This window comes from Oenanthe melanoleuca, chromosome 19, assembly GCF_029582105.1.
Source record: "Oenanthe melanoleuca isolate GR-GAL-2019-014 chromosome 19, OMel1.0, whole genome shotgun sequence".
NCBI lineage: Eukaryota > Metazoa > Chordata > Aves > Passeriformes > Muscicapidae > Oenanthe > Oenanthe melanoleuca.
The window spans coordinates 7,300,221-7,323,349 of record NC_079352.1 but is presented as its reverse complement, the minus strand read 5'-3'; the positions used below and the strand labels follow the sequence as shown (position 1 = coordinate 7,323,349).

General features: G+C 42.8%; 1 protein-coding gene across 3 annotated transcripts in view; it reads right to left on the bottom strand.

Moving 5' to 3' along the window:
• LOC130260965 (sphingosine-1-phosphate transporter SPNS2-like) overlaps nt 1–23,129 on the bottom strand; it is a 131,705-nt gene that overhangs the window by 57,559 nt on the left and 51,017 nt on the right. For all 3 annotated transcript variants that reach the window (XM_056506790.1, XM_056506792.1, XM_056506791.1), the window contains exon 3: nt 12,292–12,428. In XM_056506790.1, the coding sequence (XP_056362765.1) occupies nt 12,292–12,428 (137 nt within the window). The remainder of the gene's footprint in view (nt 1–12,291; nt 12,429–23,129) is intronic.

Genomic DNA, 23,129 nt, shown 5'->3' with positions numbered 1-23,129 from the left:
ATTTGCTGTGTCTCTGCCACATTCACACCAACCAGGTTTTTCTTCACTCCTTTTCCCTTAAGCCTGCTTGGCATAGAAAGAATACTAGTTTAAATATTTATGTCTGGCACAGGATGCTTCTCTTACCCAAAGATCCTCCCTTCAACTCTGACAAGCAGGTCACTAAAATTCAAGTGCAAATGCCCCAGGCCTTCTTCCTTCAAGTGTTCACAGGTTTTATTCACACATTCACATTATTTTTATTCACATGTACTTGTTCTACATATGCAGGCTGGAGGTTATAACCGTGTTACAGATGATACTGCTACACCACACCGAGATTTAACAGCCAGATACTGAGTTACTGAAACCTTAGTGCACTTTATTAATCACTTGCTCAAGGGTCAATACTGAAAGCCTTTGCATTTAGGATGGACTTATACAACAGCTTCTAAAGCAGGTCTCATTCCTCTGCAGCATCCATTTACACTTTCTCAAATGCTTCCAAAATTCAGCTCATTTGGATGCATTAAGTGTCTCACCGATTCTCAGCTCTAAACACCTCACCTTTGAACAATTCCCTTTTGGGAAAATTCAGCTGCTACTCAGAGCCCTACAAGGAGAAAAGAGACTATAGCAAGCAGAAAGAGACAAAAATACATATTTAAATATAAAAATGAGCAAGGGAGATGAAGGGAAGTCCACTCACCTTTCCTTTGACTGTCTCTAGTATTTGTTAATGACTTTAGTTTTCCCAGGTAGCCTCTTTAAACACACTTAATTGAATGTGGGAAGTTTTATTTGGGAATGCACTTAAGATTCTGGTTGATTAAAACATCCTTACTTGATGAGATTTTTATTATTATTTAGTATATAAAAAATAAGCAATAAAGACTGTGAGATACTCCTTTTTCACTCATCACACTCTTCAATCAGCAGCTAAAGTGTTTAACAACTGCATACCTACAGGGAGGCTCTAAAGTGAAACACCTAATTAAGTGCTCTGGAGATAAAAACAAACCCAAACCACCCTGGAAGTGGGAAGACTCCCACAGCACTTCTTCCACAGAGCTGCTTTGTGCTTCACAGGGTCAAAAATCCGTGGCAAGGTTATCTGAGCTATTTGCAAATGTTGAATGTGAAATTCTCTTTCAAAACTAAAATTTCAGTGTCTAAAATCCAGGTTCCTATCACTCTCCTCCCTCCAAAGCTGTGGCAGTCCTGAGAGAATCCTCTGTTGCTTCTCTGTAATTTTTGGGCACCACAAAAAAAAGGGCCAGCTGAATTCCCATTCTCCATCCAATTAGGTAGTCTAATTACAAGACACTGGGTGATGAAGCAGCACCACCTAATAAACTGAGCCAAGACAAAGCAGCATTTCAGCTCCCTAATTGAAGGGCTTTTCATTTGATTGACCTGCTCATGGTAAAAAAATACTATGACATGCAAGTGGCGGGATTTATATTCTCCTCAGTTTAGTTTCTTGGTCATTAATATTGGTTTAATGACAGGGTCCTGGGATGCAACTGGGAGGAAGGTACCAGGCTGCTCACTCACCAAACCTCCAGCAGATGCATCATTGCTGTAAAACTGACCTTAAAGAAAAAGGCTGATGTTCAAATAAATCACAGGGATCATAAAGAGCCCCATGTTCCCAGTGCCTGATAGAAGACAGAGTTAAAACCCTTCTTTTCATCCTTGGCTCTGGTGTAAGGCCCAGAGGAGACCATGGCCCTTCACATGGCTGAAATAGTGGTCATTTATCCCTGTTACAAAGCCATTACACCAGAATGTATCTTCCAAAACTGTTCCCCTAAGAACACTGATAGTTCTGGGTCGGCAGCAAATGGTTGCTTTTTGTTCCAGATCTGTCAGGTGGGACACACTTACCAGCACTTGCCTCAAATATCTCTGGCATTAGGCACTATCACAGTTTCCTTTCTGAGATGTGCAAACACAGCCATAATCACTAAAATAAGGATTGGAAGAAATACAATGTATTTTTGCAAGTGTGAAAACACTGCAAGGCTCTTGACACACACAGGTTCCCAAATGCAGCTGGAATATGGGGTGGCATTGACTGAACCAAAGAATATTCACAGCTAATAATGGGCTGCTGTGTCCCAGCCACAGATGAGCCACGAGCAAAACCTAAATCCAAGCAATACAGAGATGCCAGATTTTTCAGAATAAACATTTAGGGCATTGATACCTAGCACTAACAACATCTCCACCTCCAGTGATGCCTACAGAGCTGTGTGAGATCCACCCTCTTTAACATGGTGGGCTGTCTTGGCTCAAACTCTTTGGTTTGGACTAATTCTTAAGCAAAAATTTAGTAAAATCCATCAGACAGGTTGGATTGGAGATTCCTGGAGAGCACAAGCCCATGTCCCTAACCCTGAAGCCATTGCAGAAACTGATTTCTCAGCACCCTTTGAGAAAAGCTTGAGCCAACTGACTGAGACACCCAGGTGTGAACACTCAGCCCACACTAGATGCATTTCCAAGTGTAGAACAAGTTTTGAGAGTGCATGAAGGACACATTTTAAGGTAATCTCTCAAGGTTTAAATGAAATTAGCACAAAGTTACAGTCCCTGCAACTTTTCCCATATTGTTGGTTCTGCTGATTCTTGGCATATTTTGCTTTGCATATGCTAAAAAGTCAAGCACACCAGCAGGTCAGCTCTTGCAGGCAACTTTGCTGAAGAGCCATTTAAATCATTCCAAACTCTGATTTTTGTTCCTGCTTTGTGTTTTCACGCTTCCCTGGCTTGCTGACTCAATCAGGATCCAGAGATCTCCAAGCACCCTGCGAAGGCTGATCTTGCAGAATGTCTGGCCCATATCTGAGAGATGCCTCACTTTTAGCATCAGATTTACAGAGAGAAAGTGGTGCATCTACCAATTCCTTCTACTTGGGAGCTGCTTCTTATTCATGATGTTCCTTGAACAGTTGTCATATTCCTTTTTGAAGTGTTATTAATTGACAAGGTTTTGTCGTGCTGTAGCTAAATGTAATTTTTTAAATCCAGCCTGACAAAATGACAACCTATTAAACCACACTAAACACATTTGGATGTTTTGTGACTATCTTCTCAGGAGGCTCCATCACTCATGTTTTCAGACTTGATGATCAGCACCACTCCCAGGGATTTCCAGCTCAAAATCTATTAAGTAGGGTTGAGATTAGTACTCTAATTTGGCTTATCTGAATTGCAAATGCAGTGTTTTGTGTAGCCTGGGAACTTTATACATTTAAAAGAAATGTCAACACTTCAAAAGACTAATTTAGCACCTGGTACTGTAAGACATTTCCCTTCTTCCCACTATTTGCACATGACTTAGAACATAATGGTCCTTTCCCCAGCCTTTATGCACAGCCCAGGAGGCCGAAGGCTGCAGAAGCACTTACACTTCCCGAGGAGTGACTGATGCATTTGGAGCAGCAGGCAACCAGGAGCTCAACCAAAGAAAGGCTCCAATCCTACTTTTGCATCTGAACAGAAGCCAGAGTCTGAATAACACCTTCTCTCTCTCCTGCATCCTGTTTTTCAGGACAATATGCACAACCTTCAAGAACCACTCTGCTAATAGATTTGTTTCCAGGCCTCCTAATGAGCCTAAACCTGGGATGAATGGATTGTTTTCTTTGTGAGGCATCATTAACCAAACTCTGCTAAAGCACTGTGCTTCCTCCCAGACTTCAAGCACACCTGCCTCACGTACATCCAGGCTGGACACACATCAGTTTACAGCCTCCAAAAATGGGAACATCTCTGCAGACCCATATCTGGCCATCCCAGTGGGTCCTGAAGGCACATGTCCTACACCACCAACTTGGCATCCTCTCTGTGCCCTCAATACACAGCAAGTTGGGAAGTTAATTCCCAAAATCACAGGACCACCCAGGCACTGCAGCAGTGACTTGCTTTGCCTCCTGAACATTTGACCACACCAGACATCCCCCAATGGAAGCCCAGCACACACCCAGGGACCCCCCATCAGGAATGACTTGTGTCCCTCAGGCCACAGCACTACTGCAAGGATCCTGTTAGACTGATAGGAAATTTTACAATTCCTTTCTATTTTAACATTTGCTTGCAAACTTAGATGCAGCACGATTTTTTCTCTTTATTTTTTTTCACACCAACTGATTAAACCCCAGTCTATTTAAGGAGCATTTTTCCTTTCTTCCATTCCTTCAATATTTTGAACAAGGCTGAGCTTAAGATACTGTCATAATTATTTATAAAACATAATGCTAAAGCATTATAGAGACTCCCACTTATACAGAGTTAAGAAATAAGACATTATTTGTGTTCCATCAGCACGCCCTGGGTTAGGCCTCTGCAGCAGCATGACAAGCAGAATATACATTTTAACAGACAACACAAGAAGGAATGTTTCCAAGACACACTCAGCCTGGAAATAAAACAACCATGCCTTCTTCCCTCTGCCTCCTCAGCAAATCACTGGCCCAGGTGAGGTTTCCTGCTCAGGCACAACAAAAGCAGGACAGGTGGAATATTACAGGCAGGCATTGCTTCTGCACCATCCATTAACTTACACAGCAGATTAACTTTCCTGCTCTGAACCTACAGACCTAAACTTCAACCTACAACCTAAATTCAGCTTTCTGCAAAAAAAAAAAAAAATGGGACAAACCTATAAAAGTCTTTGGCCTGCAAAAATCTTTCATGCACCATGCTGCTGTCTCTAAGCATTTCCATGATCCAATGAAACAGCACCAAATGTGTGTTGATGTAAGGTCTGACTCAATTGCCACAGACACACAAAAGGTTCCCACTGACTTCCAAAGAAGGAGCTGAATCAGAACCACAATCACAGACCCTGTGATAAGAGTTTCACCCTCTTCCAGTAACCCAGATAGCAAATAGTGCTCTGAAACAGGACGGGCAATTACAGGGGCCCTTGCTGAGAGCTGTGCAAATGAGCACTGAGCTGGGAGCCTGCATGCTCTCCCAGCACAAACCTCTGTCCACCTTCTCCAGAAAATGCCTGAGGGGCAGGTCTGACATTTCAGTGCAGCAACTGTCCTCATCCCACTGCCTGTGCAGCAGCACATGGGAATGCAGGTGAGTTCTGATGGAATGGAAACATCTCCTCAGCACCCACAGCGTCTGATTCAGAAACTGTCTGATTTCAGACCAATTAATGGCCTAAAAGGAAGTGGCAGGGTGCAGGAGGCACATTTATGGACACAGAGCTGCACACAGCTGGGGTGATTTGAGAAATCTGAATAGGACATGGTGCCAGAATGACCCACCTGGGGAAGGTGGGGTGTGGGAGGTGCATCTTGATGGCTCTCAGGTCCCAGGAGGGAAAGCAAACCCATTCCTGTTCCAGACACCATGCAGATGGGAAATGCAATGTGTGGTACAGATATTCCTTAGGATAGTTATTGAAATTCATTTCTCTCATCACAGGAACAAGCTTTCCAAGTAAGCTTTGGAACTGTGCTGTGTCTGTCTCCTGGCAGCCATCACCAGCTGTGTTTTCAATAACTCTTCCCAAATACTTCACAGATACATGGACATAGATACTGGATGGAAAAAACCCAACATTGAGCAGAAAATACACTTCAATTTCTGATAACACCTTTGAAAAGCTGCCTCTTCTCATAGATTGGCTTTTTTGGGTCTGATGCTCTGAGAACACCTTAATCTGGTTTTCATTTATAGTTCCCCTTGGAAGAGTGACAGGTACAAAGAGACAAGGTAGGAACATAAAATGACCAGGAGACAAACACTTGACAGTAATTCTGCACTCTACAATAATTTCATTTATATAAATCTTTTCCCAATGCTTCTGTCCTTCATTAAATCTGAGGGAACAGTGAGGACCCAAGACTCAAGAGTTCAAATCATTGCACTTGTCTGTGTTGTTCTTACAGAAAAACAGTTTTCCATACAGTATTTGGAATCAGCTGTGCTGAAGATGATAGCAGACTTGACAGATACCCAGAATACCTTATAAGACCAGCTCAGCCAGTGCTCCATTATTAAAGGAATAAGCAATAGTGTATTTTTTGCTACAGTACACCTCATATAATCAATATGAAAAGATGTGAGATAGTAAAACTTACAAGAGCAGTGGGAACAGCACTTGGAAGGAACAGCAGGTGCCCTCTTTCTGGCAAATGGCCAAAGAAATGGGGCCTTTCAATTTCCACATGGTGGTGATGCTGGGTTAATGGCTGGACTCAATGATCTCAGAGGTCTTTTCCAGCCTTAACAATTCTATAATTCTAAAAAGTGCTGTGGGAACTCTCTCTTTAAATCACCTCCTTTCAGACATTCAAGAGAGGGACAGTGAGGCAGAATCAGTCCATAGAGAATTCCACTCTGCAGTGTAAACAGAGTGAGACTCTTGTCCTTTCCCTCTCTTACTGGGATTCTGAGCCCCCCAAGCCCAGCACAGCAGCTCCTTCACCTGGCACCCCCTGAGCCCAGAGCCCTGGCACAGCAGCTCCCCTGTGGGGAGGAGGGAGCTCTGACAGCTGGAAGAAGAGGAGATGCACAGATTGCCACATCTGACTTTAGGAGCAGAGGCAGGGCAGCAGGGGAGCTGACACCACCCACACCAGCACCAGATAGCACCAGCACTCACCTGACCTCCTTCTGATAAGAGTCCACAGTAGGTAACATTTCTCCTGAGCAGTCTAGAAAAGGCCAAGCATGCAGAAATGCAAATGCCACCAGCACGTGCTGGTCTGCAGGGCTCCTGTGGCACATCACAGCTGGCAGAACACAGCAGCTCTGGCCATCAACCTCTGCAGTTAGCTCCAGCACCAGGTCTGTGACAGCCCCAGGGAACTGCCTGAGGAAGGGACTGAATGCACATGCAGCTGACTTCCCAAAGTTGCTGGGAGAATCCCTTTTGCCTATTTTCTACGAGAGAGTTCTGCTCAAAAATAACAGGCTGGAACAGTAGGAGATAAACATTCCAGAAACTCATGGTGACTTCAAAGACAACACTCAGTCTCCTTCTTACATGTAAAATGATGGCTTGGGGATTTTAGTTTTGTTTGTTTATGTTTTTCAAGCTGTGTATTTATCTTGCTCAGTGGAACCACAGGCACAGGAGCTGTATGTTTTATATTACAACTTCTGCTGGAGCACTTAAGACTAAAGGCTTTTTTTTTTTTTTTTTTTCCTATAGTGAATCATCATGTGTAGGGGGTGCTTGGATTATGTTTATGTTTTTTAAAATTAACCCAACTAACCATTTGTTCCATACTGCACACAGTTTGTTGCTTCACTTTAGAAACTCCTTAAAAGACAAGTTTTAGAAACAAAAATACATTTGGCAAGTCTGAAAAACAGGACTTGAGCAAGCACTGCAGACTAACTGAAACTACACCATGGATGATTTGCTTCCTATTCCAGAGATAAATCAAAATAAGAGGAAAAGAAAACAACACCAAGAGGAATACCTATCCAGAGGTAAATTGCAGTGGGAGCAAAAAGGCTTTATCATGTTAGCTATATCAAAATCTGAACAGAAATATTTACCAAGAACTGGAGAATTCAGAAGCATATTCCTTGTTTACCTTGTCAATTCTTTGCTTTTCCATTTCCCAACTTTCTAGCATGTTCAACCCTGGTGTCTCCCAGCCAACCCACAGTACCACAGCCTGCTCTGGCTGTTTATTGGGTACTCTTGGTCTCCCAGCCTGGTGGAGCAGGAGCCTTTGCTCATTTGTAAGCCAGCACACCTTTTACACTGAAATATGCTTTGTTCAAGATGTTGACATGGATATTTAAAAGTTCCTCCTTGCTTTAAGATAGCAGTGTCTGCCCACAAGGGAGAGGGGTCCTGATGTCCCAGAGGGTTGTGCTGAGAGGGGCAGGAACTCCAGCACCAAACCAGGGCTCATCTAAGACAACCTGCTGCTCCACCACCCCAGCTGAGAACATTTATCATGACTAACAGACATGGATATCCAAGCAGATCAAACAGAAACAAACTCTCAGCACGTGCCATGATCACTCCTGATAACCAGGCTGCTTCACATTCAGAAAGAGAGAAATGGGGCAATTGGGATTACAGACCCTTTCCAAGGACATCTTGGAATGTAAACCAGCTCAAGGTGATCAGCCACACATGCAATCAGGCATTGTGCTCATGAAAATGCTACCTAGGGAAATAAACTGGCTACTTATTAAATCAGAGTTTATATTGAAATAGAGGAAGACAAACATGTTTTTATCTTTTGTGTGGTTGGAAACACAACTGGATAAAGAAACTCCATGAGGATTGTGCTCTTGGTTCATTACTTTGGGATATGACTATATAGCACACAGAAGCCTATTGATTTTTTGTTAATTTATTACAGTTCATGAACCAATAACCAGCAAGTGTTTTCCCCAAATGCTTGGCAAAGGGCAAAAACAACACAAGAAAAAGTTTTGCAAGTGAAAGTGCCAAAATGTGTGCTGGTAGGTGCAGACCTGAGTTAAAGTCAGGCTTAAAGGGAGAAAATCTCCAAGCAGGTGTTTGTACTTAGAAAATAAAAAATTAAGATACATACATTATTTATTGAAGCTTCTATAAATTGAGTTAATCTAGAGGTATGTCTAAATATGTACCAACTTTACCTAATTTTAGATTAATGAACAAGTTTGTTAATTATTTCTTAATAGAACTTCTATTGTAGGAAATGCTAAACAGTATTATAGAGCAGAAATGTGCAAGTACCAAAGCAGAGGAGGCCTCATGTCTCATCCTTCTATAGAGAAATTCTGTACTAACAGAAATTATCAAACCACATTAAAAAGTGAGCTTATCAATATTATCTCAGTCTTACTACTTCTGATGATTTTCTTCAGTTAAATTTATCATTAGCTATTTTTATCCATGGAAGCAGGTGTATTTATGGAATCACTCTGTGATACAGTATTTATTTGGTTTCTTTCTATGATTTGTTTCAAAATTAATTTAAGATCTCATGAACAGTAACAAAACTTTTGAGCATGAGTTGTCCTGTTTCTATTTTGCTATGTGTAGAATTCATGCATTGCTGTTTTCTATTACCACCTATATACACTGGGGCTACCCCCAGATTTTGGCCTGATTTTGTTTTTCGTTGTGAGAGACTATTATCTACCTATTTAGTAGCTACCAGCAGATAAGAGATTAATTCTTCATTTATTTGACTGTCCTTATTCCATGTTAGGAACCCAGAGATACTTGATAATAAATAACTAATGATATTTAAAAAAGGCAGAGCTCTCTAGCAACTGTCTGCATGGCACATGTGTCCAACTCCTGATTTATCTGCCGATTTTCAGTCACTTTTTTTAACCCAAGCTGAACAAAGCAGCATTTAGACAGTATCTTAGATGAGCTGTTCACTATACTCCAATCCTTTTGTGCTGTTTTGCCTGGGACACAGTTAATTTTCTTCCCAGTAGCTGGTATGGGAACACATTTTAGATTTGTGTTGAGAACAGAGCTGATAACACAGGGATGTTTTTGCTACTGCTGTGCAAGTGCTTGTACAGAGTCAAGGTTTTTCCTGCTCCTCACCCCCCAGTGAAGGGCTGGGGGACACAAGGAATTGGAGAGACACAGCTGACTGCAGCTGACCCCAGGGATGCCCAGAGCACAGGGCATCATGCTCAGCACATGCAGTTGTGGGAAGCCAGTAGGACAGGTAAGAATGAACATTTCTCTTTCTGTAAATTTGTTTGCACAATAATCTAGTCATTGATTCAAACAACAGCATTTTTCATGGCTTCCTTTTGATGTTCAAATTTTAGCCAGGAACTGACACACTACCAAAGAGCTTTACAAGCTGGGTGCCTTCAGAGTTCACCAGCTCTGGAGCTGCTTTTGCCCTTTGTTAAGCTGTCTCTTTCCATTTGCACTCCAAATTTCAGCTGTGTGGCTGTGCATTCTATTTAATTACACAGTGACAGGATGCATGAGGCACTAGACACTGTCAAAATTTAAAGAAAGGCAATCCCTGAAGACAGTCTGCTATTCCTCCTGAATGGCTGCTGTTTCTTACCTAAATCAGGATTTTTGGTGCTGCCACATAAAGGAACTCTCTAATGGGCTCAGCCTGTGTCAACTTGCTCCTTCCAGCCCTGGGTTCTCATGTCAGCTTGGATGTGAGAAATTCTCTACTCACAGTAGTTCTACTACTGCTTTTATTTGTGCCAGCAAAGAGTTTTTAATATTTCAGCTTTCTGCCCTCCTTCCCAATAAATACATGTACTGTCTTAAAAGGAAAAAAAAATGTTGAGAGAAAAGGCAACATTTTACCCCTCAAATGAATCCTAGGCAACAAAGATCAGGAGGGGAAAAAAAAATAATAAAAAAAAAAGCTTTTCTCTGACTCTTTTAGCATGTCAGGAATTCACCTTGTTCAGTGTGCACGTCTTCCTAATTAGAGATCAGGCCCCAACATGGGAGGGATAACATGGGAAGATGGGGAGATGGATTATTCTTAGGAGCTGCAGCCACTGGGTAGAGAACATCATTGCAGCAGCTACAGCATTTTCCATCACCTCCTGGAGCCAGTCACAGGAGGTGGGCATGAGAACTCTGGATTAGTAGCTAAGTCTTCTGGTGGAGTTGAGGATTGCAGGAAAATCAGGACAGAGTTTTTTTCTAAGTATTAGGGTGGTTTTTGTCAAGATGGTCTTTGGGGCACAGAGTTAGTACTGATGCATATCCAGGATGACTTAACACAGGTCTGGCTATTTTGATCTTGTCTCTCTTATGACTTCCAAAACACTGGGTTTTGGATTCCAAACATATGCTACTGTCACCCTGGGCCCCTGTGTACAAATAACCATACATGTTAATCTCTGAAGTACTTCAGCTAAAAAGCCCCAAATCCTTAAACTGAAACTCAACTCTGAAAACATCAGTTCCAATGTTCCCCTGCTTCCAGCTATGGGACCCAGATGACTGCAGGGAGATCAGTGAGAACCTTAGCATAAATATATGTCTGTAACACAAGAAATGTTTATAAGAAGGTCATTGGTTCTCTCCAAAATGCTTCTGTCTTTGGGCTGTGATCAAAGCTGCTTTTGCAGAATGTTATGAGAAACTTTTAGAAAGAAAAAAAAATTAAAGAGCAAACAAAACAAAATCCTTCTTTATTTTAAATGAGAGACATTCTTTTTCTGGAAAAGGTGCTTCCTGGCCAAGGGTAACCCAGAACAATTTACTGAGTTAAAGGTTTCCACATTTGGCCATATGCATTTTGCTTTAGAAATGCAGCAACCACCAATCCTGGTGAAAGCCAGACTGACATGAGTGCCACTGCCTGCTTTAAGTGGAAACTCTCTTTTTCTAAAAACTGAAGAGCATGTGGGTGGGCAGGATGGAGAAGGGTGTAGAGCTTTAGTCCCTGGCTGTCATTCTTTAGGTGTGACCACAATGCTGCAATCTGTGGAAAGCAGCTGGACAGAAAGGATGAGGAATGCCCCTGCCTCCCTTGGGGAAATCAGTCTGATGATGCCAGCAGCTGGGATTTGTCTCTCCAATGATGTTGCCCCTGCAGCAATTAATTCTCTGCTGTAATGTGATTTAAACAAGAGGATATTTCCCTGCAGAAACTGCCAGATCACTGTTTCCTCCAAATGCCTCTGATAGAAAATTAGTGCAGTGAGGAGTCCTCAGAATGGGGCATGCAGCTGTCCTGGGAGCAGGAGAGGGATGCAGAGCTTGACAAAATTAAGTGAGCCTGACAACTCCATCACCAGTTTCCCCAGACAAATCCATCAACAAGTGTTAAAGGAGCTGAAACTGTGTCTGATCTCCATGTTATCATCTACCTCCCCTGCCTTGGTGGACAGAAACCAAAGTGTATCTGTAAAGCCACTGCTGGATGCATTCTGTTATTCCACATACCACAAGCAGACTTCCCAACAAAATCCAATGGCTTCAGTTACATATCAGAAGACAAGAGAACCACTGTGTAGCCATGGATTCATTTTCCCAAGGCTTTTCTAAGGCCTTTTAAAGCTTCTTTAGGATCTCCCTCAAAACAAAGCCCTTATGTCAACAAAAACTCTTGCTTAGACATGCTTCATCTGTTACTTTTTATGAATATGCACGATCAAAGGGTGACAGCTTTCACAGTTAAGCAAACACAGTTCCACAGAGCACACTTCTCCCACAAAAGGTCAGATAATACAACATGCTAAATGTTAAATGCACACAAGAGGGATATGTTCCCCTTGAGCACACTGGCGTGGGGAGTTATTTAGGAATATACTGTCCATCTTTTCAGGACACCCTGCAAAGTGTCTTTGCAAAGATCTTACCTGCTCAGTGATGAAGGAGCTTGAGAAAGTGACAGCTGACCAAAAGAAGATCCCACAGCTGAGAATGATCTTTCTGTTGAACCGGTCACCAAGGTAACCAAAGATTGGTGCTGCAACCATGAAACTACAGATAAAAACTGCAAAAGAGAAAAAGGAAAGAAACCTTTAATAAACATCAGACCAAATTTTCTGCAAGCCAAATCCTCTAGAGAACAGTTCCAAATAATTAGACATTCTGCAGTGCTGCCTTGCAGAGTTGTGCAGGCCAATAGGCTTCCTGGAGTCAGTGTTTCCTTAATCAAACAGATTTTTCATTCCCAGAGAAACTTCAGACCAGTGAACTCATATTACTTGAAAGCAGCAGGCCCTCACAGTCAGCTGAGCTCAGATCTGGGGATGGGCAAAACCAGGACTGAATGAATTAACAGCTTCTGCTTAAATGTTAGTGAGAAGGTGAAGTGGAGGTTGGAAGGAGTTTCAAGCAAACAGAAAACAAGCCAAGGGCTCCTTGTTGGCTCTTGCAGCAGAGACCTGAAAGAAATGAGCCACAGAAGCTCAGGTTCTTTGATCCTTCCTGTTTTAGAGAAATGATGAAACAGTGAGGAAAACCAGTAAACTCCACTATCATCCTACTGACACCAGCCCTGTCTCCTCACTAGGTCCTTTCACCATCATTAACCTTGTATTTAAACCCATCACTGAGCAACAGCTTCACTAGAACAAAGAGTTTTAAACTACAAAGTCCAAGCAGGCCAGGATTGTCCTCAACTGAAAGATTTCAAGCTCACCCTTTGTACCCTCCAAAACCCCCAAAGCATTAACCTAAGATCTTCTGTCTTGTGGGAATGAGGCTCTTGACAGAGCAACTTCTGCAAAATCATCTCAATTCAGAGTTCACTCCTCTGCCCATCTCAAAACAATCTGGCCTGTGAACATCCTGAGAACACCTGAAATGGGGCATCCATACCATGTTCCTAATTAATTTGGATTTTGGCAAAAATTGCCATGTTTTAAGCTGATTTATGCCTGGCTCTTGTCTGTCCACATTAGAGAACTGCATAAGGGCAATGACATGGATTGTATTGGTGTGTTCTATGAGCTCTGACTATAACTGGCTGTCTTGGATTTAGCAAATCCAGAAGGATTTAGGTGGGACACCAGAATATCTAGAGATGTCTCTTTAGTCACAAAATCCTCATTTGTTATCAGGTAGGTCTTGGAGGGCACTGTGAGTTTTTTGGCATAGCCTAACCCCAGCTGTCTATTTTTCATTGTATAAAATGGGGTGGGGGGATGGATTAGGTAAAAAAAAAAAAAAAAAAAAAAATACAAGAGGAGGACACACTCCCTTTTGGGTACAGTGTGCACATAAAATTAAAATGGTTAAGACCCAAATAATGAATTTTTCATGGATGATGATTTGTGACAGTTCAAAAATGTGCAGAATGCTGTACTATGACTAAATGTCTTTTTTTTTTAGTATATTAGGATGTCAAAGCTGCTTTATAAATAACACATTCATTTGCATCAGTGTTTTGTGACCCATGTGAGTGTGTATGTATTTTGCACTGTGATATTTAAACTAAATTACAGGATTACTCTTTTTACATTTAGAGTAAAATAAATTGAGATAATAGAGAAATGTTAAGGCCTGAAATGCAGCACATGCAACATATCACACATACTTCAATAGTAATGCTATGAACAGTTTTGCTGTTTAGCTCACACATAAACCCTACTGACAGAACTCAGTCCCTGCATCTATCCCAAAATCCTTCTGCAAACAAAATATACAAATAAAACTACGAGGAGTGTTCTCATTTCTGTTTTACAGATAAACTAGACCAGCAGTGGCTCACAAATCTCTGCTCAGCAAGGGCACATCTGCACTGGCCCCACTCCAACGAGGCACTTAAGCACATGCTTATATTAGGCACTTTAGAGTCATCAATTCCATGATTAAGTGCTTTCCTGAATTAACACCAAGGGCTTGGCACCTTGCAGAGCTGGTGCAACAACCTGGCACCAAGGATATGTGGCTGTTCATTGGGAATGAGAAGCAGAAAAATGACTGTGACTCGTCCAGACCAGTGTGACCACTGCAATTTGATCTTTCTCTTGGAAGGACACTGCAATTCATTCATCTCAGAATCCCATATTCTGCCATTTTTATGATGTAAAAAGACACAAAACTGAAAAAGCTTCCAAGGGAAAATTAGAAATATCAAAGTTAGCATCCTACCATTTCAAATATCAAATAACATGGTTAATAAAATGTCAAGCTTAGAGACATGAAGGGTCCAAAACTCACACTAATCAGTGGGATTATTAGCTTCAATGACCTCTGGATCAGAAAGGAAAAGTCTAATTCTGGAATTTGGGCAAAATGCACAAAGCTCCTCTTTCAAATAAAACAAACCAAAAAAAGAGATTGTCCAATGACTTTCCAATAACATACATCCTTCTGCTGCTCAAATCCCTTTGGAGGATTTATTTTTGGAAGACTCTGAGCTGTGAGCTTTGTCAGGGGTAAGCAGCTGACTTGACAGCTCCACAAGGTGTAAAACGAAAGGACAACAGAGCCAAATAAATAACAGGTAATGGAACACAGCTGTCACAAGAATAAATGCAATTTATATCAGAGCATTTATGACCCAAATATGCATCAGAGCATTGATTGACTCAAATAAATGCAGAGTATGATGGCTGTGTGGTCTGTCAAAAGGATTGGCCTGTTACAGGCATTTCCCATGAATCAATTTTTGCAATTACTCCTGCCAGTGACAGCCGAGACTCCTGAACCCCAGCCTGGGCTGGCAGAACAGAGGTGAACAAAATCAGGGCACATTCCCAGGTGGGATGGAAACCTGAGTTACTGTAGAACAGGAGCTGAGGTTCTGTGACAATTAAACACCACAAAGGAGAGATCTCATGCAGAAGACACAAAACTGCAGCATGTTCAGTTGGAGAGAGGGGCAGCAGAAACATGTTTGATTTGCAGGCAAGAGAGCTGAGCATAAGGCACAGGGCTGCAGTCCAGTAAATTGTGCCAGCCTCTTCCTCTCTGGCTTCTCTCCCTTCTTCCACAGCATTTTCTGTTCCTTGCACTCACCTACTCCCAAATTAATAAAACTGAAGTGACACCACAGCAGCTGCTGCTTCAGCTCAACCACAGCCACAAATCTTTCCTATTAGGGCAGCAGTGGGACAGAGGTTGGCATTGCATGTTCCTCTTCCCAATCAACAGCTCCTCTTCCCATTTTCACTTAGAGACACCTCAGAATATTACCAGCCCTTGAAGAGATGTAGAGTGCAAGTCAGGGCAGAGTTAGAAACCCACTGGGATTTAAGATGAGCTACTGTGGAGGCAGTGATGGCACTGGGAGCAGCTGTGGGCAGGTATAGCTCTGGCAGTCCCATTATAGATGTGTGCAGCTCATTTCTCCTGGTAAATGACCTCCAGCAGTGCCAGCAAAGGTGGCTCAGTCCCAGCACAGGGTGGAGCTGAGATACATTTCTGCAGGAGTAAATTATCATGTGAGCAAAGGATGAATAAACAGACACAGTGAATACCATCAAGGAGGGAGGTTCTTTTAAGTACAGGTATTTTCAAAAGGAGAACCCATTTGTCTTTATTCCTCCCTTTGTGGCTTAGCCACTGAAATGCCGACTGTGGTGAGAAGGCAGGAAGAGTGTAATTGCCCAAACTGGCTGGCTTGGTGTCTATTTCTGCCTCTGGATGCCTGTCCCACCCTGTACAGGTGCATGAGCACTTTCTCAGCCAGCACTGCCCAGCTTTTCCTGTGCATGGCTGGAATTACAACAATGTGCAGGATAAAAAAATCTTACGTGTCCCACCCAAACACCCACCAGACAAGGAAATCACCCTCCCAGCCTCTATTGCTGCTGCAGTACTGCAGCTTCAGCCCTGTTTCAGGATTATGGCCAGGGAGCTGCTATTCAGACCACACTCTCCCCTCTCAAGAGCTGCCTGTGTACCCAGGGGAAAAGTAAATCCCCCAGCAGTGGGAGCAAAGGAGATAAGAGAAAGGAACTGCAGACTTTAACAGTCACAAAAAGCTCCTGCCTCCTGGAACTAGATGTCATCACTCTTATTCTTCTCATCTTTCCAAACAAAAATTTACCAGCTTGACTCTGCAGCTGTTTCCTGAAAAGGCTCTGACCTGACAGCTCTCCACCCTGTGATTCCAAAGACACTTGCCTCCATCTCACTTGCTCTTTTCTTTAGGATTTTTGTTTAGTGGACTTATCATCCCAGAGATAACCTCAGAGAGGGGCTTTTCCTGCCCCAGATCTTCCACAGAGTGGAATCAAGAAGGAAGAGAGGCAGTGACAGAGGCACACACAGAGGCTGCTGCTGCTCAGTTCCTGCAAGGTTGAGTGGATCACAGGCACCTCTGAAAAAAGGTCTCTTCTTTTGGTTTTGACTTAGAGCACACAGGGCTTATTTTTTCCTATCAGGAAAAAATGTTAGAAAGGTTCAGGGTCAGGTGAAAATAGCTTTCTCTACACAAAGATGCTCAACAAAAAAAAACCCTAGTGGGTGTCTTTGAGCTTTGAGTCAGCACAACTCATGTGTGCACATCTAATTGAGTGCTGACAGTGAGCTTGGCTCTGTGGAAGGAAACCCAGACAGCCTCTGCCTCCAGGGACTGGCATCCACTGAGACACTGCTGAGAACTGTGTGCTGAGAGGTTGATAACATCTTCCCAACAACAAATTTCCAAACAATGAGAACACCTAAACAGGCAGCTTGCCCTGGATGGGATACTTTATGGGTGTGTACAAGTCCAACCCTGGGATTTGGTCAAGCTTCTTCTACCCCAGGGACTTTCAGTCATGAGTGCACGTGTTTCCCACCAGTTACCATCTACCTACAATGGTGAACAAAGACTCTCCAACAGCCCAACCAGCTCCTCTGTTCCAAAGACATGTTTTTGCAATGCTTCCTTCTTCTAATTTTAAGTTTCTCTATAGTTTTATGCAATAATAATACCACCCAGCAGATACAACACAGCACATTTAATCACAGTGAGGCATGGGACAATTTAGAAAGAAAGTGAAACATTAATTTCTGCTTTAGGGCTAAGGAAATTAAGACACAGGAAAGTGACAGTGACCTGCCAATGATAAACTACAGACATCTGGAACCCACACAGCTCTATTCCAGTGTCCTGTTTATAGGACCATCTCTATGCTGCAGGGGTTTCTGTAGGTCTACAACCATAATGTAAAGTTGTTGGGTTTTTTGGTTTTTTTTTCTTACAGCACCATTCAAGCCAAGAAGGAACAAAGATCCCTTCATGCTACTTAACCATTGAACCTGACACAATGTGCTGATGGTCAAGCATTGCAACAGGTTGCCCAGGGTGGTAATGGCATCACCATCCCTGGAACTGTTCAAAAACTGTAAAGTTGTGGCACTGAGGGGCATGGATTAGTGGTGGAGTTGGCAGCTCTGGATTAATGGATGGATTTGATGATCTTAGAGGTCTTCAACCTTACTGATTGTATGACATGACCAAGGTAAAATTGATACCCAGTGGTAGGGCAGTCCAAGGAAACTCAGCAATGTGATTTAAGACATTTATCCTTTGAAGGAGGATGAATTAACACAATTGATTTTAAATAATATCACCCTGAAAACCATCCCTGTCACAGACTTTGCTATAGGTGCTCTGTTCCATCACTCTGCACACAGGCTTTGTTGTACTTCATTGCTAATTCAACAGCCAACAGATGGATCATGTTACTGCACTTTGCTGGGTGCAAACACGAGATCACTGGGTTCCAGACTCTTATGCAGACAAGCAACTTCTGACAAGTGTGAGGAGCTTTGAAACACCATCAGTTCCATATGTCATGCAAAGCTGTCACACACTGACAATGTTGAACATAGGAGCATTAAAAAAAAAAATTGCTTGAGAATGCACCAAATCACTTTGAGTAAGGTATACAAAAGTTTGGGTTGGATGTGTCTGAAACATTTCCCCAGAACAGACCATAGGACAAAATGGAGAATTTAAAAATGCCTCATTGTGTCCTTGTGTTTGTGTTCTCAGCAAGCTGAGCTCAATAAGGCAAAGTGAAAAGTCCTGCACTTCATTCACAACCCAAGGCTGTGCCACAGGCTGGGGACAGAGTGGTCAGAAAGCTGCCCAGTGGAAAGGATCTGGGTGTGCTGGTCAACAGGGGCTGAACAGGAGCCCAGGTGTGCTCAGGTGGCCAAGAGGCCAATGGCATCCTGTCAGGAGAAGTGTGGCCAGCAGGACCAGGGACACTGTCCTCCTGTCCTGGGCATGGGTGAGGCCACACCTGGAGTGCTGCAGCCACTTCTGGCCCCTCACTTCACAAACAACATTGAGGGGCTGGAGCATGTCCAGAGAAGGGCAGCAGAGCTGGGGAAGGGTTCAGCCTGGAGAAAAGGAGGTTCAGGGGGCCCTTCTGGTTCTCCACAAGTCCCTGACAGGAGGGGCACCAGTGGTGGTTGGACTCTGCTCCCAGGGAACAGGGACAGGACATGAATAAGCAGCACCAAGCTGTGCCAGGGAAGACTCAGGCTGGACTTCAGGAGGAATTTCTTCACTGAAAGGGTGGTCAGACATTGGAAGGGGCTTTGCAGAGTGGTGGAGGAGTCTCCATCCCTGTAGATGTTCAAGGATCAACTGGATGTGTGCTGGGTGACAAGGTGGGAATGGCTCAAAAGTTGGAAAGAGAGGAGCATAAGTGTCCTAAAGGTGTGGCCCTAACTACTGACACAGTCTGTGTTTTCCAGTGTGTGCTTCTGTTTCACAGGACACTCCAGATCGTGTTTCCCTCACTGCAGACACCACTAATCAGTATTCAAGCTCCAATCTTGTCTTCTCCATAGGGAGCACATTGCACCATGAGGTTTATGCCTTAGCACAAACTGATACAAAATGTAAACAACATGTTTAGGATGAGTATGTGTGCACACACAGCTGGCACACACAGAAGGAGGCTGTTGTACAACACCACTCAGTTCCATTTGCTGAGACAGGGTCAGAACCTGGTACAAAATCACCATTTATGAAACCAGACATGGCCTGAACACAGCTTGCCTGGCAAGTCCACAACTCACAGAATAATACACAAGATTCAGGGCTAGGAGAGTTCAGTACTGATAACCCCTCCCCTTTTCCTCACTGCAGAAACCAGGTTCTTCCAAGGGTTAGTGCCTAGATTCCCAGCAAAGGATATCCTGAAGCTTGCTTTGTTCACCTTAACTAACAAGAATAATTGCTTCAGTGGGAATTGCTGGGAAATCCACTCCTTGGAAACAGAAGATGAAATTAGAATATCCAGAAACCCACTGTTCAATTTTTTAACTGCTTTTTTATTAATTTCTTATATTATGTCCATGAAAGCTGCACTTAAAATGTAGCCCCTCATATCTTCCTTATTGCTGAAGTCATGAGGAGATAGTTACTCACAGTTATCAATTCACAATCCTTTTATACATCTGAGGTTCAGTTCCATCCTGCTGTACTTGGATTTTTTTTACCTAAGTTCAGTGGAAAAGCCAGAATTCTACTCTACTCTTTTATCTCTCTGGATGTGCAGCAAATTTACTTGGAGCAGGAGCTAACTTGCTACAAAACTAAATTTTGAACAGACAACATCATTTAAATAGAAAAGAGGAAGCCCCCTACTTCTGCTTTTCATTGTGGGATTTACAGTGATCACATTAGCACTGCTTTAAAGGGATTTGGACAATCTGAACATCAATGAAACCCTTGTCATGTTCCTAAAGATGTGCTTTGTAAGACAACACAGCAACCCCAAGGAACAGCTCCAGTGTCCAGCTCCCCCCATGACTTTCCTTGTGCCTGAGCTGGTGCTTGCCTGACCTTGCAGAGAGTGGCTCTGGGAGAGCAGCAGCCATCCAGCCCTGAGGAGCAGCTTTTCCAATGAAATAATGGCAGCAGACTGTCTTCTGTGGCTATGAGAGCACTTGAGGAGGAGCAGACACCACCTCTCCTCATCAATTAAGAAAATAATATTCACATCAGGGTCAGTTCCACAATCTGGTTCATTCCATGAAGAGGGAAGAGGAGGCTGTGGCACAGTTGGGTTTCCATGGCAGTGCCATACAAAGCCATGCAGATTATTGCCTAAGACAACATCAGATTGCTGGCACTTGCTAGCAGAGCCCAGAAAATTCACTTTTCTGACAGTTTTTAAACTCTGCTTTTGCATTTCTTACTGTTCAGAAGTGATGGATTAAATAAGCCAATGCCAATTCTGCTTTACAGCCACTTCCACTTTGAGTTGTTTTCCTGCAAAATGCTTTCAGTGTGGTTTCATTTAGGCTCCTGACCAAAGCTGATGGAAGGACTCCTTGATTCAGTGGGCATTACAGCTGAGAATTTGGTTGAGATAGAACTGTTTATGACTTCTAATGGCAGCAGAGATCAGAACCTCTTTGCCAATAAAAACATTTCTGTACTAGTAAGTTTACTGCATGCCTGTAATATTAAAGGTTATTACTGGGAAAGGCACAGCAGGCATCAAAAAAGAATTGCCAAAAGGACAAAACAAGTCCTTTTACAGTAAGACATTAAATAATTGGAAAAGGAACAACCAGTATGGGATATGGAGGAGATCTAACACCATGAGTAGAAAGAAAAAGGGGAAAATGGAATATTCTCCTGTCTTAGAAGACTGACAAGCCAGGTAACATCAAATAAGACTGGAAGCTGAAAAGTGCAAATCAGAGGAGACCTTTCATTCACAAAACTTAACTAAACACTGGAATTTTATCACAGGATGCCCCAGGAGCTAAGGGTTTATGTTATTACAAAAGAGGATTGGACAAAAAAACCCTGTAGGAATACTAATTGGAAGGCTGCTCAAGGTAGGTCCTCTTGTTCAGGATGTCCACAGCCAGCCAGTTGATTTGGTATATCAGGAGCCACCACCATAATCTTGTCCTGTTCTTCTTTTTCTTCCCTATGTATGTGATCACAATTTAACACTGGCTAATACACCGAAAGGACATGGGGTCTGGAAATTACAACTATTCCCATAGTATTCTGGGGGAAAAAAAAAAAAAAAAAAAAAAAAAGAAAAGAAGACAAAACTGCATCTGCATCATTTCCACCAGCTTGATCAGGTAATTACTTATTAACACATCCCTGACCTGCCCCTAAATTATTTCTAAAAGCTGGAATGTGGTTCACAGTTACATTTCTAAAACCACTGCTCCCTTTGACCCTGTGCATACACAAGGTGCAGTTCTGAAGTTCCCAGTCAGAGCTTTGCTCTCTTGCAGTTTCTCCTCCATTTGAGTGACCCAGCTCTAAGAGTTTGGGAACTTTCTGGTTCCCCAGTGCAGCAGGATGTGTCAGCCCTGCCCTGCCTGGCTGTGCTGCTCACACAGTGCGTGACAGGGTCGTTCTGCTGTTGTGCAATCAGTTGCAGGGAAAGTTCATTAACTTAGTTAGCCAATTAGGATGGATTTGTATCCATTCTGGTCAATCCTGAATTAGCCATGAGATCCCAGAGGTGCAGAGACTGGTCAATAGCTGTGCAGCACTGCAGCATTGAGAGACACAGCTACAACACGACTGAAATGCACCTAAACCAGTCTTGGCTGCTGTTACACACACAGGCAGCAATCACTCCTGGCACTCATGGAAGTCTGCATCTGAGCAAACAGCAGTTTTGCTTTTCCCTTTCCATGCAGTTTTCCAGGATGTTCTGCCCACTTGCCATCCCTCTGAGAGCCACAGTCACAAATAACCCTCCAGCTGGGAAGAGGCTGCTCCTATTTGCCAAGGGGATGAAACACCTATACCCAGGGCTCACAGCCAGAGAAGGGTGCCTTTAAAAAACATTTAAATACCCACAAACCCCAAAGGAGCTTTATTTTGTTCTGTTCTTTTCCTCTCCTTGAAGAGCTTTTTCTTTTCCCACTGCAGTTATGACTCCAGGCACACACACAGAGCCACATCTGCAGGAGCGTTCGGAAGCACAGGTGAGATCTCCTCAAGGAACGGCTCAGACTGTCCCTTGTGCCAGTACAGAGCTTGTGTGACCATCTGGAGAGCAAAATCTGGGCCCTGCTGAGGGCTGAAAACTAATCTTGTGTCTTTTCTGGCAAGTTCCCTGATCCAAGAGAGGCAGCAGGAGCTGCCTAGAACTACACCGAGTCCCTTGGGGCAGGGACAGGGATGGGCACCTTTGTCCTCAAAGCCTCTTCAAGCATAGCAGACACTTAAACACACCAAGAAATGACAGCCTAAAGCTGATAATGCAGGATAATCTAAATCTCTTGATCCTTGAAATCTGCATTGAGTACCATGAATTAGATTTAACTAGCAATAAAATACTTTAAATCTGTTACACTCATAATACAATGATGCTTCATTTGTATCTGGTAGAAAGAGAAATAATTCCTGGTTCTTAATTTGAGATAGAGAGGGATGACTGTTTTCATCCTAAAATGAGCTTTGCCATCCTTCTTTACAAGAGCACTACTAATCCTGCATCCTTCCTCAACTAACATTTTAATTTCAAATAATTAACTGGAATGCAATAGGAATCATTCTGTCTCAATCTCCAAACTTATTTCCTGCAGCAACAGAGAACAGGATAGAGATGAGACACTTGCACTGGGTATTACTAATAAATTCTTTGCTACATGTTATTTATCAACAACAGCAGTTTCCTAAGAAAAAAGACAAGAAAAACAAAGCAATAGGAAGTGCTTCCCCTTCTCTTTAGAGCAGAATGAAGAACTCCTCATGTATTTTTCACAACTTACTGAGGGAGATCATCTGATATATTCTCAT